The sequence below is a fragment of the Bombina bombina genome, chromosome 1 (genome assembly GCF_027579735.1).
Source record: "Bombina bombina isolate aBomBom1 chromosome 1, aBomBom1.pri, whole genome shotgun sequence".
NCBI classification, from domain to species: domain Eukaryota; kingdom Metazoa; phylum Chordata; class Amphibia; order Anura; family Bombinatoridae; genus Bombina; species Bombina bombina.
Genome location: NC_069499.1, coordinates 30,986,432 through 31,006,198, shown reverse-complemented (window position 1 = coordinate 31,006,198; position 19,767 = coordinate 30,986,432). Strand labels below are relative to the sequence as shown.

The 19,767-nt window shown below is 38.2% G+C and overlaps 1 protein-coding gene across 1 annotated transcript in view; it reads left to right on the top strand.

Moving 5' to 3' along the window:
- Window positions 1-19,045, top strand: part of SNAPC1 (small nuclear RNA activating complex polypeptide 1) — a 44,904-nt gene extending 25,859 nt beyond the window's left edge. The window contains exons 9-11 of the mRNA XM_053689105.1: window positions 15,744-15,882; window positions 16,664-16,741; window positions 18,777-19,045. Of these exons, the coding sequence (XP_053545080.1) occupies window positions 15,744-15,882; window positions 16,664-16,741; window positions 18,777-18,811 (252 nt within the window). The 3' untranslated portion in view covers window positions 18,812-19,045. The remainder of the gene's footprint in view (window positions 1-15,743; window positions 15,883-16,663; window positions 16,742-18,776) is intronic.
- The last annotated feature ends 722 nt before the right edge of the window (window positions 19,046-19,767 follow it).

The window sequence follows — 19,767 nt, the reverse complement described above, 5'->3', positions numbered from 1 at the left end:
GTTCGCCTTCCTAGACAGGCATTACCAGTTTGTGGCTCTTCCCTTTGGGTTAGCTACAGCACCAAGAATCTTTACGAAGGTTCTGGGGTCACTTCTGGCGGTCCTAAGTCTGCGGGGCATAGCAGTAGCCCCTTACTTAGACGACATTCTGATACAGGCGTCGAATTTCCAAATTGCCAAGTCCCATACAGACATTGTTCTGGCATTCCTGAGGTCTCATGGGTGGAAAGTGAACGAAAAGAAGAGTTCTCTATCCCCTCTCACAAGAGTTTCCTTCCTGGGAACTCTGATAGATTCTGTAGAAATGAGGATTTACCTGACAGAGGCCAGGTTGTCAAAACTTCTAAATTCCTGCCGTGTTCTTTATTCTACTTCTCGCCCTTCGGTGGCTCAGTGTATCGAATGGTAGCGGCAATGGACATAGTGCCGTTTGCCCGCCTTCATCTCAGACCGCTGCAACTCTGCATGCTCAGTCAGTGGAATGGGGATTACACAGATTTGTCCCCTCTACTAAATCTGGATCAAGAGACCAGGGATTCTCTTCTCTGGTGGCTATCTCGAGTCCATCTGTCCAAAGGTATGACCTTCCGCAGGTCAGATTGGACAATAGTAACAACAGAAGCCAGCCTGATCAAGAGTCTGAAGGCTCAGGGGTCATGGACTCAGGAGGAGGCTCTCCTTCCGATAAACATTCTGGAACTAAGAGCGATATTCAATGCTCTTCAGGCTTGGCCTCAGCTAGCGGCAGTGAGGTTCATCTGATTTCAGTCGGACAACATCACGACTGTAGCTTACATCAACCATCAAGGGGGAACAAGGAGTTCCCTAGCGATGTTGGAGGTTTCAAAGATAATTCGTTGGGCAGAGATTCACTCTTGCCACCTATCAGCTATCCATATCCCAGGAGTAGAGAACTGGGAGGCGGATTTTCTAAGTCGACAGACTTTTCATCCGGGGGAGTGGGAGCTCCATCCGGAGGTGTTTGCACAGTTGATTCAACGTTGGGGCAAACCAGAACTGGATCTCATGGCGTCTCGCCAGAACGCCAAGCTTCCTTGTTACGGATCCAGGTCCAGGGATCCCAAGGCAGCGCTGATAGATGCTCTAGCAGTGCCTTGGTCCTTCAACCTGGCTTATGTGTTTCCACCGTTTCCTCTGCTCCCTCGTCTGATTGCCAAGGTCAAGCAGGAGAGAGCATCTGTGATTTTGATAGCACCTGCATGGCCACGCAGGACTTCGTATGCAGATCTGGTGGACATGTCATCCTTTCCACCATGGACTCTGTCTCTGAGGCAGGACCTTCTACTTCAGGGTCCTTTCAACCATCCAAATCTAATTTCTCTGCGGCTGACTGCTTGGAGATTGAACACTTGATTTTATCAAAGCGTGGTTTCTCCGAGTCGGTCATTGATACCTTAATACAGGCGCAAAAGCCTATCACCAGGAAAATCTATCATAAGATATGGTGTAAATATCTTCATTGGTGTGAATCCGAGGGTTACTCATGGAGTAAGGTCAGGATCTTTTCTCCAAGATGGATTGGAGAAGGGTTTGTCAGCAAGTTCCTTAAAGGGACAGATTTCTGCTCTGTCTATTCTTTTGCACAAACGTCTGGCTGAGGTTCCAAACGTGCAGGCGTTTTGTCAGGCTTTAGTCAGAATTAAAATAATAATCTAAAACTATACAAATATGTCAGATGTTAAACAACACAATGTACAGGGTGACTAGAATAGAGTACAATACTCCCCTCTTAAATGACCGCTGCTCTCTAACAGTCTCTCCCAACCGGACTGTGAGTAGAAAGTGAATCGGATATATAGAGGCGCTGATCTTGAATCTCGTGTATATGGACGTACACACTGAAGAAAGAAAAACTTGGCTTGTGATTTGCAGAAGTTAACAACAAATTAATGTGCAGTATACTCACTCCGAAAAATTCAGAGTTCAGCTTCTTCGAAAGGTTTTTCTGTCTCAACTTTCCCAATTTCCACACTGTATTTGTGTCTGTGGATAATGAAAATTGCACTGCAGGTAATTGAATCTTTTGCTTGATAAAAAGTGCAATATACTCACTCCGATAAATTTCGGAATCCGGCTCCTCAGAACGTATTGTGTAGTTTGAAATTACTTCCAAAAAGGCAGCAAAAATACTTGTGGTAAAAAACAAATATTTATTAAAACATAATAAAATGCTCTTATTTATCTTGGCTCTACGCGTTTCAACGACAGTGTCGTCTTTTTCAAGAGCAGTAAAAACAATTGGAAGTGCTGCCTTTGGAGTGTTTACAGGTGTATTTATACAGGTAATCATTGTTCCTGTTCCGGTGGTAAACACCGGAATAGGACTCACAAAAAAACATTTTAATTTGTATTTATTCCAATCCGATTGTGTTTTGAGAATGATATTTATTTATTTTGTATTTAAGCTTTTGGCGCTTAAATTCTCAATAATTTATCAAATCGGATTGGTATAAATGAAAAAAAGCTTTTTGGCCAATCAGAGAGGAGAAAAATAAAGTTCCCTTTCAAGTCCTGGTTTTAAGTAGTTTCTTTTCAGGTCCGCCAGATGATGCGTGGTCATATGTTCTCATCAATCAGATAGAGAGCGTTGTTTTCAATGCTTAGTATGTAAAGGCCTGGCTCCGGTTTGTCCAATAAGTTCCGTGTCACATGTCTCGGATTGACCAATCTCTCTGTGAGCGACATTTTACTATGTTCCATTGATAGCCAGTGTTTTGGATTCTCTAGGGAGTATGTAATGAAAAGTGCAAGTCACTTTGAATCATATATATTACAGACATAGACAACTTCGTGATGATATTTCACAAAAATCTTGGGTTACAACCTTTTCAATTTCTTATGAATATTAATTAGTGCAACATGCACTCTAATATCGATGTTGCCATCAAATGTATAAACTTTGCCATCAAATATAAATTTTAAATATAAATTTCGCCATCAAGTATAAACTTTGCCATCAAATATAAATTTTGCCATCAAATATAAATTTATCTTCACATATAATTTCTGAACAGAATCACAGTAATATTGTATATGTAATTGGGATAAAATATTAGACTATTTGAAATATACTGAAACCTAAACAGAATAAAATGATATATTAAATATATTAAATATAAAATAAAATAAAATAAAATGAAAATAAAATAATCTTAAATTATATAAATGCTGCCACTCTAATATCTTTATTTAAACCATAATGTCCATATGTTTTTAATGTGTGTATCCACCATAGTTCTCTTCTATTGAGTTCTTTTTCTATCTCTCCCCCTCTCCAGTGTAATGAAACCTTCTCTATACCTATCCATGTTAGATGTTTTTTATCGTATAGAGGACAATTATTATAGTGTAAAGGGACACCATGATCTTCTTTTTCTTTTTCAATTTTATAATAATTAAAGAAAGATTTGAGCAAAAAGGCTATGACAGCAACACATTAGAACAAGATAGAGTTGAAGTGGGAAACAGGAATCGAGATTCTTTAATACTGAACACTGACAAAAAAAGTACCAATAATCCAAATTTTCCAAGATTCATTACCACATACAATAGTGGACATAAACAGATCAAACACATTATAAATCAACATTGGAATGTTCTAAAAAATGATGAATACTTAAATAATATCATTCCAAATAAACCTTTGATAACTTTCAGGAAGGGAACAAACTTCAAACAAAAATTGGCACCTTCCCTCATCAAGGGGATGAAGCCACCTAAACCTATCCAAATTGCCAATTTAACAGGATTTTATACATGTGGACATTGTAAAGCATGCAATTATACTAAAAAGACACATAAGACATTCACTTCTTCAGTAACAAATAAATCATACACAATAAAAGATTTCATCACTTGCAAAACCAAAAATATAATATATTTACTTCAGTGTAATTGTCAGATTCAATATTTAGGACAAACTTCAAGATTTGCTAAAACTCGTATATTAGAACACCTTAATAAAATTGAAAAAGAAAAAGAAGATCATGGTGTCCCTTTACACTATAATAATTGTCCTCTATACGATAAAAAACATCTAACATGGATAGGTATAGAGAAGGTTTCATTACACTGGAGAGGGGGAGAGATAGAAAAAGAACTCAATAGAAGAGAACTATGGTGGATACACACATTAAAAACATATGGACATTATGGTTTAAATAAAGATATTAGAGTGGCAGCATTTATATAATTTAAGATTATTTTATTTTCATTTTATTTTATTTTATTTTATATTTAATATATTTAATATATCATTTTATTCTGTTTAGGTTTCAGTATATTTCAAATAGTCTAATATTTTATCCCAATTACATATACAATATTACTGTGATTCTGTTCAGAAATTATATGTGAAGATAAATTTATATTTGATGGCAAAATTTATATTTGATGGCAAAGTTTATACTTGATGGCGAAATTTATATTTAAAATTTATATTTGATGGCAAAGTTTATACATTTGATGGCAACATCGATATTAGAGTGCATGTTGCACTAATTAATATTCATAAGAAATTGAAAAAATTGTAACCCAAGATTTTTGTGAAATATCATCACGAAGTTGTCTATGTCTGTAATATATATGATTCAAAGTGACTTGCACTTTTCATTACATACTCCCTAGAGAATCCAAAACACTGGCTATCAATGGAACATAGTAAAATGTCGCTCACAGAGAGATTGGTCAATCCGAGACATGTGACACGGAACTTATTGGACAAACCGGAGCCAGGCCTTTACATACTAAGCATTGAAAACAACGCTCTCTATCTGATTGATGAGAACATATGACCACGCATCATCTGGCGGACCTGAAAAGAAACTACTTAAAACCAGGACTTGAAAGGGAACTTTATTTTTCTCCTCTCTGATTGGCCAAAAAGCTTTTTTTCATTTATACCAATCCGATTTGATAAATTATTGAGAATTTAAGCGCCAAAAGCTTAAATACAAAATAAATAAATATCATTCTCAAAACACAATCGGATTGGAATAAATACAAATTAAAATGTTTTTTTGTGAGTCCTATTCCGGTGTTTACCACCGGAACAGGAACAATGATTACCTGTATAAATACACCTGTAAACACTCCAAAGGCAGCACTTCCAATTGTTTTTACTGCTCTTGAAAAAGACGACACTGTCGTTGAAACGCGTAGAGCCAAGATAAATAAGAGCATTTTATTATGTTTTAATAAATATTTGTTTTTTACCACAACAAGTATTTTTGCTGCCTTTTTGGAAGTAATTTCAAACTACACAATACGTTCTGAGGAGCCGGATTCCGAAATTTATCGGAGTGAGTATATTGCACTTTTTATCAAGCAAAAGATTCAATTACCTGCAGTGCAATTTTCATTATCCACAGACACAAATACAGTGTGGAAATTGGGAAAGTTGAGACAGAAAAACCTTTCGAAGAAGCTGAACTCTGAATTTTTCGGAGTGAGTATACTGCACATTAATTTGTTGTTAACTTCTGCAAATCACAAGCCAAGTTTTTCTTTCTTCAGTGTGTACGTCCATATACACGAGATTCAAGATCAGCGCCTCTATATATCCGATTCACTTTAGTCAGAATTAAGCCTGTTTTTAAACCTGTTGCTCCGCCTTGGAGTTTAAATTTAGTTCTTAAGGTTCTTCAAGGGGTTCCGTTTGAACCTTTGCATTCCATAGATATTAAGCTCTTATCTTGGAAAGTTTTGTTTTTAGTAGCTATCTCCTCGGCTCGAAGAGTTTCGGAGTTATCTGCTTTACAATGTGATTCTCCTTATCTCATTTTTCATTCCGATAAGGTAGTGTTACGTACCAAACCTGGTTTTCTACCTAAGGTGGTATCTAATAAAAATATCAATCAGGAGATTGTTGTACCGTCACTGTGTCCTAATCCTTCTTCAAAGAAGAAACGTCTTTTACACAATCTTGACGTGGTACGTGCTTTAAAGTTTTATTTACAAGCTACTAAAGATTTTCGTCAAACATCTGCATTGTTTGTTGTCTACTCTGGACAGAGGAGAGGCCAAAAGGCTTCGGCAACTTCTCTTTCTTTTTGGCTAAGGAGTATAATACGCTTAGCTTATGAGACTGCTGGCCAGCAGCCTCCTGAAAGGATTACAGGTCATTCTACTAGAGCGGTAGCTTCCACATGGGCTTTTAAGAATGAGGCTTCTGTTGAACAGATTTGTAAGGCGGCGACTTGGTCTTCGCTTCATACTTTTTCAAAATTCTATAAATTTTATACTTTTGCTTCTTCGGAGGCTATTTTTGGGAGAAAGGTTTTGCAGGCAGTGGTGCCTTCCGTTTAAGCACCTGCCTTGTCCCTCCCTTCATCCGTGTCCTATAGCTTTGCTATTGGTATCCCACAAGTAATGGATGACCCGTGGACTGGATACACCTTACAAGAGAAAACAAAATTTATGCTTACCTGATAAATTTATTTCTCTTGTGGTGTATCCAGTCCACGGCCCGCAATGTAATTTTAAGGCAGGTGTGTTTTATTTTTAAACTTCAGTCACCACTGCACCCTATGGTTTCTCCTTTCTCTTGCTTGTCTTCGGTCGAATGACTGGTAGTGGCAGTTAGAGGAGGAGCTACACTGTGTGCAGAATTATTAGGCAAATGAGTATTTTGACCACATCATCCTCTTTATGCATGTTGTCTTACTCCAAGCTGTATAGGCTCGAAAGCCTACTACCAATTAAGCATATTAGGTGATGTGCATCTCTGTAATGAGAAGGGGTGTGGTCTAATGACATCAACACCCTATATCAGGTGTGCATAATTATTAGGCAACTTCCTTTCCTTTGGCAAAATGGGTCAAAAGAAGGACTTGACAGGCTCAGAAAAGTAAAAAATAGTGAGATATCTTGCAGAGGGATACAGCACTCTTAAAATTGCAAAGCTTCTGAAGCGTGATCATCGAACAATCAAGCGTTTCATTCAAAATAGTCAACAGGGTCGCAAGAAGCGTGTGGAAAAACCAAGGCGCAAAATAACTGCCCATGAACTGAGAAAAGTCAAGCGTGCAGCTGCCAAGATGCCACTTGCCACCAGTTTGGCCATATTTCAGAGCTGCAACATCACTGGAGTGCCCAAAAGCACAAGGTGTGCAATACTCAGAGACATGGCCAAGGTAAGAAAGGCTGAAAGACGACCACCACTGAACAAGACACACAAGCTGAAACGTCAAGACTGGGCCAAGAAATATCTCAAGACTGATTTTTCTAAGGTTTTATGGACTGATGAAATGAGAGTGAGTCTTGATGGGCAAGATGGATGGGCCCGTGGCTGGATTGGTAAAGGGCAGAGAGCTCCAGTCCGACTCAGACGCCAGCAAGGTGGAGGTGGAGTACTGGTTTGGGCTGGTATCATCAAAGATGAGCTTGTGGGGCCTTTTCGGGTTGAGGATGGAGTCAAGCTCAACTCCCAGTCCTACTGCCAGTTTCTGGAAGACACCTTCTTCAAGCAGTGGTACAGGAAGAAGTCTGCATCCTTCAAGAAAAAGATGATTTTCATGCAGGACAATGCTCCATCACATGCGTCCAAGTACTCCACAGCGTGGCTGGCAAGAAAGGGTATAAAAGAAGAAAATCTAATGACATGGCCTCCTTGTTCACCTGATCTGAACCCCATTGAGAACCTGTGGTCCATCATCAAATGTGAGATTTACAAGGAGGGAAAACAGTACACCTCTCTGAACAGTGTCTGGGAGGCTGTGGTTGCTGCTGCACGCAATGTTGATGGTGAACAGATCAAAACACTGACAGAATCCATGGATGGCAGGCTTTTGAGTGTCCTTGCAAAGAAAGGTGGCTATATTGGTCACTGATTTGTTTTTGTTTTGTTTTTGAATGTCAGAAATGTATATTTGTGAATGTTGAGATGTTATATTGGTTTCACTGGTAAAAATAAATAATTGAAATGGGTATATATTTGTTTTTTGTTAAGTTGCCTAATAATTATGCACAGTAATAGTCACCTGCACACACAGATATCCCCCTAAAATAGCTATAACTAAAAACAAACTAAAAACTACTTCCAAAACTATTCAGCTTTGATATTAATGAGTTTTTTGGGTTCATTGAGAACATGGTTGTTGTTCAATAATAAAATTAATCCTCAAAAATACAACTTGCCTAAAAATTCTGCACTCCCTGTATATAGACAGCTCTGCTGTGGGTGATCCTCTTGCAGCTTCCTGTTGGGAAGGAGAATATCCCACAAGTAATGGATGATCCGTGGACTGGATACACCACAAGAGAAATAAATTTATCAGGTAAGCATAAATTTAGTTTTTTTACCCTAAGGCAGGGCTTGACAAATGTGTTCAAAGACTAGGTGCCATTCCATACATTTAGGAGCCAGAAACTTTTGGCCATCCCTAGAATAACATCCTAATATAAAACAAGAAATATATATGTACATTTATAGACAAATATGTATATACACATGTATCTATCATCTATCTATATCTATCTGTCTATATCTATTTATCTATCTACACATACCTTATATAATCCAGAAAAACCTGGATTTGTATGTCATAGCTGCATAGCCTAGAAAGGATCCAGCCTCATCAAGATAAATTTTAGGTGTGGTTGGTAGCAGCAAGCAGGGGAAGTGGGCGGAATCCATGGGTGTCTTGGGACTCTAATCCAGGGTACCAGGCAGGGGCGGAACTACCAGGGATGCAACAGCTTCAGCACAAAAAATAAATTCAACTTTTTTTTCTTTTCTTCATGGGATGCTTCTCTGCTGCAGGCACATTTACATGGCTACATCATGATCCCCAGTTCTACCTTGTAAGGCTGCCACCTGGATGAGGGGTGCGAGTGTGGGCACTGGGCAGGGCTGACTCTCAGTGGGTGCAGCGCACTCGGCCTCGCACTATAGCCTGACTGTGTGCGACTCTGATCTTCCAGCACAGGCCTTGTCGCACACAGCCAGGCTATAGCACAATACTGCGCGAAGATCATCCGTGCCGTTCACACAGGGGGACCCATCCCCAGAAGTCACAGGCATCGCACAGCAGCAGACATGAAGAACTTTCAGCAGTCAGTTGCAGCAGCTAGACAAGTAGTGGGTTGCTTGCGAGTACATTTTACTTGCCGAGCTGGTGGCTGCTGATGCTGCTGTTCTGCTGACGTGCCTGCCCCGCCCCCGTCGCTGTACACATCATAATATATTAGTATTTATTTTAAATTCTAAAAGCCTGGCGGAGACGCAGTACAGTGATCACAGGCTTTACAGAGAGGCAGGTCTCTTTTCAGGCGCGCCACTGGAAATATGGGCAGCTACCCGGGGGGGGGGGGTCCTCTGTGATTGGGACCATGATGCATCTAGTTGCATGCCGGGCAACCAGAGTTTCAATTCAGAGAGTCACTCACATTGTCAGCGTGGAGGCAGCCATCTAGTACTCCTGCATGGATGCCCAGTCAATAGCACTAAGGTTAGACTGAGTTCAATGTAAAAAAAAACCTAGACGGATGCAACAAATTATTATTTTCAGCTCTAGTCTCTAGAATAGTTACAGAAGACTGATATGATACTATATATATATATATATATATATATTTCTTTCATGTAATTGGCAAGAGTCCATGAGCTAGTGACATATGGGATATACAATCCTACCAGGAGGGGCAAAGTTTCCCAAACCTCAAAATGCCTATAAATACACCCCTCACCACACCCACAATTCAGTTTTACAAACTTTGCCTCCTATGGAGGTGGTGAAGTAAGTTTGTGCTAAGATTTCTACATTGATATGCGCTTCTCAGCATTGTTGAAGCCCGATTCCTCTCAGAGTACAGCGAATGTCAGAGGGACGTGAAGGGAGTATCACTTATTTGAATACGATGATTTCCCTAACGGGGGTCTATTTCATAGGTTCTCTGTTATCGGTCGTAGAGATTCATCTCCTACCTCCCTTTTCAGATCGACGATATACTCTCAATTTACCATTACCTCTACTAATAACTGTTTTAGTACTGGTTTGGCTATCTGCTATATGTGGATGGGTGTCTTTTGGTAAGTATGTTTTCATTACTTAAGACACTCTCAGCTATGGTTTGGCACTTTATGCATTTATATAAAGTTCTAAATATATGTATTATACTTATATTTGCCATATCAAGTTCATGTATTTCCTTCTGCAGACTGTCAGTTTCATATTTGGGAATGTAAACATTTTTAAGAAATGTATTTCTTACCTGGGGTTTAGTCTTTTTTCAATTGACTACGTCTTGCAATTGTGGGTATTAGGCCCGCGGGTCCGTCAAATGCTAAACTTTATTGCGTCATTCTTGGCGCGAAATTTTTTTTGGCGTGAAAAAGTACGTTTATGACGCAACTTCGTCATTTCCGGCGTCATATCTGACGCCGAGACCTTTCACACAGCGGCGTCATTAGTGACGCAAGTGTGTCATTGCCGTTCATTTTTGGCGCCAAAAAAGAGTTTACGTTACGTTGTGCGTCATACTTGGCGCCAAACTTTTTTCATTATTTCAATACTCCTTGTTTGTTTGCCTCTTGCTTTTTGCTTTCAGAGGCCTATGCTATTGCATTTTTTCCCATTCCTGAAACTGTCATATAAGGAAATAGATAATTTTGCTTTATGTGTTGTTTTTTCTCTTACATTGTGGCAAGATGTCCCATTCTGATCCTGTCTCAGAAGTTTCTCCTGGAACATTGCTGCCTGACATCGGTTCTACCAAAGCTAAGTGCATTTGTTGTAAAATTGTAGAAATTATTCCACCGAATGTCATTTGTAATAGTTGTCATGATAAACTTTTACATGCAGATAGTGTTTCCATCAGTAATAGTACATTGCCAGTTGCAGTTCCTTCAACTTCTAATGTGCATGATATACCTGTAAATTTTAAAGAATTTGTTTCTGTTTCTAGAAATGAAGGCTTTGTCTGCATTTCCACCTTCTAATAAACATAAAAGGTCTTTTAAAACTTCTCATTTAGCTGATGAAATTTCAAATGACCAACAGCATAATAATTCATCCTCTTCTGATGAGGATCTATCTGAAACAGAAGATCCTTCCTCAGACATTGACACTGACAAATCTACTTATTTATTTAAAATAGAGTATATGCGTTCTTTATTAAAAGAAGTGTTAATTACTTTGGATATTGAGGTAACCATTCCTATTGACGTTCAGTCTAATAAACGTTTAAATGCTGTTTTTAAACCTCCTGTGGTTTCCCCAGGGGTTTTTCCCATTCCTGATATGATTTCTAGGGAATGGAATAAGCCAGGTACTTCTTTTATTCCTTCTTCAAGGTTTAAAAAATTGTATCCTTTACCAGCAAAATCTATAGAGTTTTGGGAAAAAATCCCCAAAGTTGATGGGGCTATTTCTACTCTTGCTAAACGTACCACTATTCCTATGGAAGATAGCACTTCCTTTAAGGATCCTTTAGATAGGAAGCTTGAATCTTATCTAAGGAAGGCCTATTTATATTCAGGTCATCTTCTCAGACCTGCTATTTCTTTGGCTGATGTTGCGGCTGCATCAACTTTGTGGTTGGAGAATTTAGCGCAGCACAAATTGGATTCTGACATATCTAGCGTTGTTCGCTTACTGCAACATGCTAATCATTTTATTTGTGATGCCATTTTTGATATTATCAAAATTGATGTTAGATCCATGTCTTTAGCTGTTTTAGCTAGAAGAGCTTTGTGGCTTAAATCCTGGAATGCTGATATGACATCTAAATCTAGCTTACTATCTCTTTCTTTCCAAGGTAATAATTTATTTGGTTCTCAGTTGGATTCTATTATTTCAACTATCACTGGGGAAAAAGGAGTTTTTTTGCCTCAGGATAAAAAACCTAAGGGTAAATCTAAGGCTTCTAATCATTTTCGTTCCTTTCGTCAGAATAAGGAGCAAAAACTCAATCCTTCCGCCAAGGAATCTGCTTCCAATTGGAAGCCTTCCTCAAATTGGAATAAATCCAAGCCATTTAGGAATCCAAAGTCAGCCCCTAAATCCGCATGAAGGTGCGGCCCTCATGCCAGCTCAGCTGGTAGGGGGCAAATTAAGGTTTTTCAAGGATTTTTGGATAAAATCTGTCCAAAATCATTGGATTCAGAGCATTGTCTCTCAAGGGTATCGAATAGGATTCAAAATAAGACCTCCTGTGAGAAGATTTTTTCTCTCACGCATCCCTGTAAATCCAGTAAAAGCTCAGGCTTTTCTGAAGTGTGTTTCAGACCTGGAGTATTCAGGGGTAATCATGCCAGTTCCTCCTCAGGAACAAGGTTTGGAGTTTTATTCAAACCTATTCATTGTACCAAAGAAAGAAAATTTATTCAGACCAGTTCTGGATATAAAAATTTTGAATAGTTATGTAAGAGTACCAACTTTCAAGATGGTGACTATAAGGACTATTCTGCCTTTTGTTCAGCGAGGACATTATATGTCCACAATAGACTTGCAGGATGCATACCTTCATATTCCGATTCATCCAGAACACTTTCAGTTTCTGAGATTCTCTTTTCTAGACAAGCATTACCAATTTGTTGCTCTTCCATTTGGCCTAGCAACAGCTCCAAGAATCTTTTCAAAGGTTCTGGGTGCCCTACTATATGTAATCAGAGAACAGGGTATTTTGGTGTTTCCTTATTTGGATGATATCTTGGTACTAGCTTAGTCTTTACATACTGCAGAATCTCACACGAATCAACTAGTGTTGTTTCTTCGGAAACATGGTTGGAGGATCAATTTACCAAAAAGTTTCTTGATTCCTCAGACAAGGGTCACCTTTTTAGGCTTCCAGATAGATTCAGTGTCCATGACTCTGTCTCTAACAGACAAGAGACATTTAAAATTGGTCGCAGCATGCCGGCTCCTTCAGTCTCAGTCGTTCCCTTCAGTGGCTATGTGCATGGAAGTTTTAGGTCTCATGACTGCAGCATCGGACGCGATCCCCTTTGCTCGTTTTCACATGAGACCTCTACAGCTTTGTATGCTGAATCAATGGTGCAGGGATTATACAAAGATATCACAATTAATATCCTTGAATCCCAATGTACGACACTCTCTAACATGGTGGATAGATCACCATCGTTTGGTTCAAGGGGCTTCTTTTGTTCGCCCAACCTGGACTGTGATCACAACAGATGCGAGTCTTTCAGGTTGGGGAGCTGTTTGGGGATCTCTGATAGCACAAGGGGTTTGGAAATCTCAAGAGGCGAGATTACCAATAAATATTTTATATAAATATTCAGTTCTGGCCTCTTCTAAAGAGAGAACCGTTCATTTGTTTTCAGACAGACAATATCACAACTGTGGCTTATGTCAATCATCAGGGTGGGACTCACAGTCCCCAAGCTATGAAAGAAGTATCTTGGATACTTGCCTGGGCGGAATCTAGCTCCTGTCTAATCTCTGCGGTGCATATCCCAGGTGTAGACAATTGGGAGGCGGATTATCTCAGCCGCCAGACTTTACATCCAGGGGAGTGGTCTCTCCATCCAGATGTGTTTTCTCAGATTGTTCAGATGTGGGGGCTTCCAGAGATAGATCTCATGGCCTCTCATCTAAACAAGAAACTTCCCAGATACATGTCCAGGTCCAGGGATGTTCAGGCGGAAGCAGTGTATGCTCTGACACTTCCTTGGTGTTATCAACCTGCTTACATCTTCCTGCCTCTAGTTCTCCTTTCAAGAGTGATTTCCAAAATCATCATGGAACAGTCTTTTGTGTTGCTGGTGGCTCCAGCATGGCCACACAGGTTTTGGTATGCGGATCTGGTTCGGATGTCCAGTTGCCCGCCTTGGCCACTTCCGTTACGGCCGGACCTACTATCTCAAGGTCCGTTTTTCCATCAGGATCTCAAATAATTAAATTTGAATGTATGGAAATTGAACGCTTAGTTCTAAGTCATAGAGGTTTCTCTGACTCAGTGATTAATACTATGTTACAAGCTCGTAAATCTGTCTCTAGAAAGATTTATTATAGAGTTTGGAAGACTTACATTTCATGGTGTTCTTCTCATAAATTCTCCTGGCATTCTTTTAGAATTCCTCGAATTTTACAGTTCCCTCAGGATGGTTTGGATAAGGGTTTGTCTGCAAGTTCCTTGAAAGGACAAATCTCCGCTCTTTCTGTTTTATTTCACAGAAATATTTCTATACTTCCTGATATTCACTGTTTTGTACAGACTTTAGTTCGTATTAAGCCTGTCATTAAATCAATTTCTCCTCCTTGGAGTCTTAATTTGGTTCTGAAGGCTTTACAGACTCCTTTCTTGGAAAGTGTTGTTCCTTTTGGCTATCTCTTCTGCTAGAAGAGTTTCTGAGCTATCTGCTCTTTCTTGTGAGTCTCCTTTTCTGATTTTTAATCAGGATAAGGCAGTTTTGCGGACTTCTTTTCAATTTTTACCTAAGGTTGTGAATTCTAACAACATTAGTAGGGAAATTGTTGTCCCTTCCTTGTGTCCTAATCCTAAGAATTCTTTGGAGAAATCCTTACATTCTTTGGATGTGGTAAGAGCTTTGAAATATTATGTAGAAGCTACTAAAGATTTCAGGAAGACTTCCAGTCTATTTGTTTTATTTTCTGGTCCTAGGAAAGGTCAGAAGGCTTCTGCTATTTCCTTGGCTTCTTGGTTGAAACTTTTGATTCATCAAGCTTATTTGGAGTCGGGTCAGGCCCCGCCTCAGAGAATTACAGCTCATTCTACTAGATCAGTCTCCTCTTCGTGGGCTTTTAAGAATGAAGCTTCAGTTGATCAGATTTGCAAAGCGGCGACTTGGTCCTCTTTGCATACATTTATATAAAGATATATATAGTATGTGTGTGTGTGTGTGTATATAAAGATATATATATATAGTATGTGTGTGTGTGTGTATATAAAGATATATATATATATATTTGGATTTGGCACAATGGTTGCTGACTCTGTGGAAGTGAGAGTGCAGATGCATACAATTTTAAACAACTATACTTATATTATACAATTTGCTTCTTTTTCTTTGTTTCCTTTGTTTAAGGAGCAGCAATGCACTACTGTGAGCTGGATGAACACATTGGGTGAGCCAATGACAAGAGGCATTTATGCACAGCCGCCAATCAGCACATAGGTTCCAGCAGTGCACTGCTGCTGCTTCTGAGCCTTTTCAATAAAGGATACCAAGAGAACAAATCAATTTAGATAATATATGTAAATTAGAAATTTGTTTAAAATTGCATGCTCTATATAAAACATGAAAGTTTAATTTTGACATTATTATGTATCAATTTCACATTTTTTTTTGGGGGGTGGAGGGGGGGGGGGGCTTCTTAGATTCTTGCACCTGGGCCCTGTGGTTTCTAGTTACGCCCCTGGTACCAGGGCTTAATATTAAGGTGCCAGTGGCCCCCTTGGTGCCTGGGTTTGTCAAGCCTTGCCCTAAGGTTTCTTCCACACCACAAAAGAGGTCTAATGTGCCAAGCATTTAGGTTGTGTCTGATCATGGTGCAGGTGTGGTGATAGGTGAGTAGACTTGGTTTATAGTTAATATTTTTATTTCACCTTCCCAAATATTAATTGCAATAAATAGATTAGATTAGCTAAATTTGTTTCCTCATACACATCAATATTTAGACATTTAACAAATGTTTTTAGGATCTGAATAATAAAGTTTTTGTTTGCTATTAATAAATACATTATTAATGTTTATTTTAAAACTATATAATATTTCTTAATGATCCCTCTTTCTCTAGGCCCCCAAATCTCGGAGACACCGGCAGGTTCATTTAGAGTCGTCAGAATCAGGATCAGATCATGGGAATAGGAAAAGGGCAAGAAAAAAAAGGCCCAGAAAGAAGCCCACTGGCAGGGCACACTCAACACAATCTAAGGGTGAGTGAGTCCATTAAAGGGACAGTAAGCACCTTGTAATTACAAGACAGTTCTGTTGCTAAAAAATAACATATCAGCCAAATCTAAACTTGTTTAAAACAAAATAACATCTTGTTTACTGCGATTGTTTTTCAATAGACAAACTCCACCCAGCGTTTAGCATCATCTATCTTCCACTTTAAGGCTTACAGTGTGCTTGACATGGTTCCCGGGACAAAAACTGCTCTTGAGGCTTTGTATTAGCTGAAATGTGCGGAGCATAGTAGTAGCTCTGCAATGGAAAGTCAGTTGGTTTCTTCACTCGTAAGTACAGTTTAATTACAAGTTGTAGTTAGTGGGAGCAGAACTGTGTGCTGTTTTTCCTTCTAAAGAGAATTTGGAAAATTGGATCCATACTAAGTCAAGGGGTTAATTACCGTCTGTTGCTACAGCAGTGATAAGCTGAGGACTGTAAGTGCACACTTCACACAAGCCTATCTACATATCTGTCCCTGATTGGCCTCATCAGAGCAGATTAGATAATATACTGTAAAACAATGTAACTTTTACCAGCAAAATGCCAGTAACAAGTCTAAATGCATTCCTCCAAATCAGCTGGTGGGGGGCATTTAGCCTTTGGAAAACACTTGCAGCAAACAAGGTGTTATTTTACTTAGAAAGCTTTCTCACTCTGCCTGTATGTTCATTTCTTGCAAGACAACACAAACATCTGGTGCTTACAGCTATTTATATCTGTCTTATGTGATTTTTACGTTATTCCCAATTGAACTCCAAACTATAGATAGAGAAGAAACGTCCTCGTCTAGAAGTCTGAGTATGCCTGTTATTCCTGAAGAAGACTGCACTTCCAGTGAGGAAGGTAAAGTTCTTTCTGCTCCTGCTTCAGGGTGGGATTCTTTATTTTGTGGCTGATGCAGCTCATTACTGAAACAACATGGTTGATTGTCAGCAAATGGAGAGACTACCATCAAATGTTTATTATACAGATACCATCAGATGTTTATTATACAGATACCATCAGATGTTTATTATACAGATACCATCAGATGTTTATTATACAGATACCATCAGATGTTTATTATACAGATACCATCAGATGTTATATACAGATACCATCAAATGTTTATTATACAGATACCATCAGATGTTTATTATACAGATACCATCAGATGTGTATTATACAGATACCATCAGATGTTTATTATACAGATACCATCAGATGTTTATTATACAGATACCATCAAATGTTTATTATACAGATACCATCAAATGTTTATTATACAGTTACCATCAAATGTTTATTATACAGATACCATCAAATGTTTATTATACAGATACCATCAGATGTTTATTATACAGATACCATCAGATGTTATATACAGATACCATCAGATGTTTATTATACAGATACCATCAGATGTTTATTATACAGATACCATCAGATGTTTATTATACAGATACCATCAGATGTTTATTATACAGATACCATCAGATGTTATATACAGTTACCATCAAATGTTTATTATACAGATACCATCAAATGTTTATTATACAGATACCATCAAATGTTTATTATACAGATACCGTCAAATGTTTATTATACAGATCTGTTTAACAGCAGTAAATGACCATGGGATAGAATTCTGATTTCTTTGCATGCAAATCAAATGGCTGGGGACTAACTGGTGTTGAAGGTCCTCCCATGTTCAATGACTCCTCATCCTAGTAATGTCAATGTGAGTGCTTTATAGGGAGGCTGTAGTGTCAGATTTAGGACATTTACATATCTGACTGAGACAATCGTGGACCTGCTCTGTAAAATTTGGTTCTAATATTTTTTGTTTGCATTTTCCCTTCAGATTGCGTATACAAAACAAAAAATTGTCATAAAAAAATATTTTGTTTTATCCAAGATTTGGATCATTTGGTTTGGCTGAATTTTGATAACATAAGTCTTTTTTTAACGGAGCAGCAGAAGAGCAAGAGGATGGAAGTTTAACCTTTAAATAAAGCTGTAGCTAGTGCTACTACAACAAGCTAGCAGAAGCATGAAATAGATCTTTTTATTTATTTATTGTATTTGTGTTTTATGGTCAGGATTGGCCAAGAACAAAACTGAAGCTTATGTACTTGTTGGATGACCCAGGAATTAATTAACTGACAATGATATTGCTGGATATAGTTACTGAATTTCTTTCCCACCTGAATAGTGTAAATGTGAACATTTCAACTTTCTCAGCTTTAGAGTAACAGTTTTAAGAGCATGACTGAGTTTTTTTTTTGCTGCACGATTATTAGTTGTTTGTTTGTTTGTAAAGGAGACGGTTGTTTTTCATTTTCAAACAAAAGCAAAGAATACATAAAATATTGATTATTTTTTACATTCGTCCGAATCCAAATGAACATGTGTTTGTTTGTGTGTGTATGTATGTATGTATATATATATATATATATATATATACTGTGTGTATATATATATATATATATATATATATATATATATATACTGTATATATATCTTAAATTAGCTAAATACTGTATGCAGCCTCACACACATCAACAAATTTGCTGGTCCGAGTGGAAACCACTACTTATCCAATCAGAAGTGCTAGTTACACATCTAAGTTGTGTGACATCTAAGAGCTGCTGATTGGATCAGCTGCGGTTTCCACTCAGGACTAGCAGTGCTCTGCATGTCCCGAGCAGTACTTTGACTGTGTCTTTAAGCCCTTTTCGGGGGTTAAAGAGATAGTAGTACAGGTTCAATAGTCAATATGGCCCTTAAACAACATGAAAACAATATTTTGTGATTTGTCACTGCTATGAGATCACATTTGTCCCAATCAGAGTTGGGATTGTTGAAGAGAAATGAAACATTAAACTCTTGCTTACAGAGATACCCATCAGCAAGAGGAAGAGGACAAGATAGGAGAGGGGCAATGAGCAGGACACACCACGTGCAGACAGACGGGTCATAAACAAAGCAAACAGATGGATCACGTGATGAACAAACTACATCTTTCAAAACACTTGGTGCAGACTTCTTACTGTATATAATTTGTATATATTTATACATTTCCTCTTTTTGTCTGTGTTGATTTTTTTTGTTATTTACTGGAATGTTTCAGTTGTTGGTCACTCAAATAAATACGATTTTGGCAAATTGTTCAAATTTTATTTTAGAAATATCCTGCAGACAAATTCTAAGACACAATCCTAATTATGTAATAAATAATGCAGAAGAACTAAATATACCCATATAGCTGCATTTTTCTGGGAGACGTCTAAAGCAGGACAGAGGGATGATGTAATTGTATAAAAAAATAAAAAGCCTATATTAAAGCACTTTTGTAAATTAAACCAAAGCCTTCCACCAGTTTTACATGCACATAGCTCATGTATAATACTGTTTTCTTTGGCTACCCAGGTTAGTGAATCATGAACTCAGCTCTTGCTGTTAAAGGGACAGTTTACTCAAAAAATTTCTCCCCTTTAATTTGTTCCCAATGATCCACTTTACCTGCTGGAGTGTATTAAATTGTTTACAAGTAGCTCCTTTACCCTTATATTGGCATTTGAAATTGTTAATTTAGCATGTGGTATCCCCACCTATTCTGAAAGTTTGTGGCCGCGCGTACCAAGCTATAGATTGTTCTCTCAAAGTATTGGTGATTGTTTTAAGGACAGATATAAGATAAAGAAGCAGGTATATGTGCACAATGTGATACAGTAATGAGATCTGATTATACCTACAGATATAAGATACAGACACATGAATATGTACAGAGTGTGATACAGTAATGAGATCTGATTCCTGTACACAGTGTGATTAAGTAATGAGATCTGATTATACCTACAGATATAAGATAAAGACACATGTATATG